The following is a 3,554-nucleotide window of genomic DNA, read 5'->3' as shown; positions in this document are numbered from 1 at the left end:
ATTGGCCTTGTGAATACCTTCAGCTGGAGGAAGGCTAGGTGGGAGTCACCTGAAACTGAACTAGCCTATCTTTTATCCAATTTTCTTTTTAGACAAGAGCATTTTACAATTTTTTAACTGTTCGGACAAGCCAAATGTCCAAACGAGGCTCAAACTGTCTATGCCCTCACCTCCGGCTGCCTCTGCAGGAAAATGCAGCCTGAAGCTTGTAAGGTCTTGCAACCTCCCATGCCCACGTCCTGACTGCTGCAACACAGACAAAACAGAGCAGGTCTATGACCAGGCCCAGACAGAGCTGGAACTTTTATTCCCCCAGAGATGTCCAAATGAACAAAAATAACAGATTCTAATAACTTGAATAATTGTCTGGGTTTTTTTTTTCAGAGAATGGTGAGCTCTGGCGTTTAGGGTACCTGACTTCGGTGACTGAGAGCCCCAAAATAACTCTCTGAACCTAGAAGAGAGGTGTTAGTTTAGAGGAGCTCTCCTGCAGCCATTTTACATTAAGGGAGGGCCAATCTACCTGGCAGAGAGTGCAGAGATGACCTTGGGTAACAGTACTCATATGCCCTGGCTTTTTCCTGAAAATAAGAAAAGGGTTCTAAAAGCATTTCCAAAAGTGATGGATAAAGAAGTTTGGTGCATTTCTACAAAAAGCAAGATATCAGTGATCTCAGAATTAGCTTAAAGAGAAGTTGTTTCTTACTTTTCCTGCTTGGGCCAAATAAGCTTTCCCCTTGGAATTTTATCAGCACCAGAGTGGAGAACTAAGTTTGACAGGAGATTCTCCACCTCATCCCAAGGTTTCTCCAACATCTGGGGTTAGGGTTGTAGACATAGGTTTAACAGGAGATTCTCCATCTCATCCCTTTCTCCATGCTTGTGGTTCTCAGACATTTAGACAGAAATGTCAACTAAAACAGACACAGATAGGTGGCCACACAAACCAAATGGTCAGACAGGCATAAGCAAACAGCAGCAGAAGGCACCTCCAACAGACAGACAGAACAAATAAGAACCCAAGTGAGGCCAGACTCCAGGTTAAGAACCCTAATCTGCCTCCACTGGGGAGAGGCGCATCCCAAACTCCTCCATGGCTGGGAGTTCTGCTGCATCCCACCTCCCCTTCTGCCCCTTCCACTATACCTGGCCAGGCTTTTCAACTTACCTCTAGAGGCTTTTGAGTTCTAAGTTCCTGCTAGGAACTTCTCTCCACAGCTGTCCCCTAGGGAGTGGCTCTTCTGACACCAGTCCAAAGTCCCTGAACTCAAGGCCCAGGGTCCTGGATCTCACTTGGGCCTACATCTATTATATCCTGGATCCAAAAGAGACTTCACGAAACCCAGATAAAAGTGCTAGGAACTTTATTATTATTATTTTTTTATCAAAAAGGCTTTCTTGAATGCTGGGGGTGGGGGGGGTGGCGGGGTGGCTAGCTCGGCTTGCCCAGGATGCCGCACAGGGTGGCCACGCTGCCCAGGATGAAGCCCAGGGCCAGGGACAAGGTCTGGTCGAAGGAGCCAGGCAGCTGCTCCACGTGCTGGTTCCGGGTCAGCAGCTGGTCTCGCAGCAGGCCCAGCATGCCCACGATGTTGCCCAGGTGCGTCAGCGTCTGCAGCAGGGCAGCATTCAGCGATGGTGTGGCGGCCGATGGCAAGAGGTTGGCAGGGGCCCAGGGCGATGCGGCAGCTGCGGGAGGGAGCGCAGGGTCAGTGCTGCAGCCCACCCTCCGGCCTCTGACCCTCCGGCCCCGGCCGCCCCTTCCAGCCTCCAGCCCCAATCGCCCTCCCCCCCCCACGCCCCCCCCCTTGCCCTGCCGACCCTTTCCCTCTCCCGCGGCCGCCTGCCTACCTGGCTCATCTAGGGCTGGTGCGGGCGCGGAGGGGGCGGGGTGGCGGCCATGCTGTGGGCACCCCGGCCCCGCGGGGCGGCGGCGGGCGCGCTCGTCCGGCCCATCGTCGCCCAGCAGCCCCATGAGCTCGTGGATCTGTGCGTCCAAGGGCCCGGGCGCTTGGCCAGTGGCCTTGGGCACCTTGTTCTTGAGGAACTTGTAGCAGCGAGGACATTTTGCGGGAGTGCGCAGCACCTGCCTCAGGGCTAGCGCCACCGCCCGCGGTGGGGTCCCTGGTGCGTCCTCAGCTGGCGGCAGCATCTCGCCCATGGGATCTGTCGGCGAGGGCAGCACCAGCGGTGGCGGCCGCCTGGGCCGGAGCAGCATCCCAGCGGGCCGCATGGGCTCCGGGGTTGGGGCGGTGCCCGGGGGCCTGCGGGGGTCCGGGGGGTTGCGAGGGCCTGGGGGCTGGGAGACCCTGGGCGGCTGTGGCATCTCGGCTGCCCGCACACTCTCTGCCGAGCTAGGAACTTTATTACTACCACATGGGACCACTTCCTTCCACTGGGAAAGTAGGAACAGCCTTGAGCTCAGGGTAGGATGTGTTTTTATAGGGGTAGATTAGATAGAGTTATATATACAAGCCATGCAAGGCAGGTTTGGCATATTTTTCATTGGTTACAGTTATATGACCTTTAAATTAATTTGTTCTTTATGGTAATATCATATGTAATCATTTGTAATAGGTCACTCATAGTGGGACCACTCAGCGGTGGTCTTCAATTGGTGGGCTTAAGGCCTTGTTACCAAGGCAAGCAAGCAAGGTTATAGAAGCAAAACTTGGCAGAAACATAGCCTTGACTCACAGAAGCATAGGCAAAACATAATCTTGACTTGGTCAGCATGATCAATACTATCAAAGCTATTGACACTACTTTAGAAATTATTTTTATTATAAGCTCCTAACTGCTCTTTAATGCAGCTGGTGATAAGCCTCGGTTGTCAATAGGCTTTTGCAAAGCTGCCAGTTTGGTAAAATTGAGTAAGGGTGCGATGTTCTTTTGCTTTTTTATCAAGGATGGGGAAAGGACAAAAGTTGACTACTGGTCAGCCTTTGTCTGGGGTTTTTCTTTACCAGGAGGTTTTTTCCCTTTATCAATAATTGTGTTTTGTTTTCTGATTTCACAGTTTTGTACCCATGGCTATTCTTTTCCCAGGGAAAAGGGGGTTCAGGGGAGAAAGTAAATTTCTAAGAGCAGGAGGGACTGAGGCCAGACAACAGAAGAAATTTCTGCCAGTGAATAGTAACTTGGATATTACAGAAAACCAAAGATCTGGTGTTTTAGTGCATTAAGCTGTTCACATTGTAATCAAATTATCTGACTTCTCAAAAATGTAAAGGATTATTGCATTATTTTGAAGAAGAACTTTAGTTAATTTTCAAGTTTTTGCTAACACCAAAACTTGATGACTTTTCTTGGGAGTTTAAAACAACTCATTTATGTTTTTACATGATGATGACAGGCAGAAATTTACTGGTAGAACAAACTCCAGAGTTCATTTCAGGGGTTTCACAGAGCAAGGGCACCTGGGACTGAGGAATGTCTCTCAAGGCCTTCCACTAAGTGCGGCCATGTGGCCTGTCCCCTGACACAGGAGTCAGGTCATGACAGGAGTCATCCTGTTCAGGCGAGAATAGGATCTCACTGGGGCATCCAGATGA

General features: G+C 50.8%; 1 protein-coding gene across 1 annotated transcript; it reads right to left on the bottom strand.

The window, feature by feature from the left end:
- Nucleotides 1–1,432: 1,432 nt before the first annotated feature.
- Nucleotides 1,433–2,326, bottom strand: LOC138822788 (undifferentiated embryonic cell transcription factor 1-like). Its single transcript, XM_070015716.1, has one exon. It carries the CDS (start codon nucleotides 2,324–2,326, stop codon nucleotides 1,433–1,435), a length of 894 nt encoding a protein of 297 aa, XP_069871817.1.
- Between the last annotated feature and the right edge of the window lie 1,228 nt (nucleotides 2,327–3,554).

This window comes from Dipodomys merriami, unplaced genomic scaffold (genome assembly GCF_024711535.1).
Source record: "Dipodomys merriami isolate MVZ:Mamm:240054 unplaced genomic scaffold, mDipMer1.0.p SCAF_1151, whole genome shotgun sequence".
In the NCBI taxonomy this organism is placed as follows: Eukaryota; Metazoa; Chordata; class Mammalia; order Rodentia; family Heteromyidae; genus Dipodomys; species Dipodomys merriami.
The sequence above is the reverse complement of the archived record's forward strand: the minus strand, read 5'-3'. Positions and strand labels throughout refer to the sequence as shown.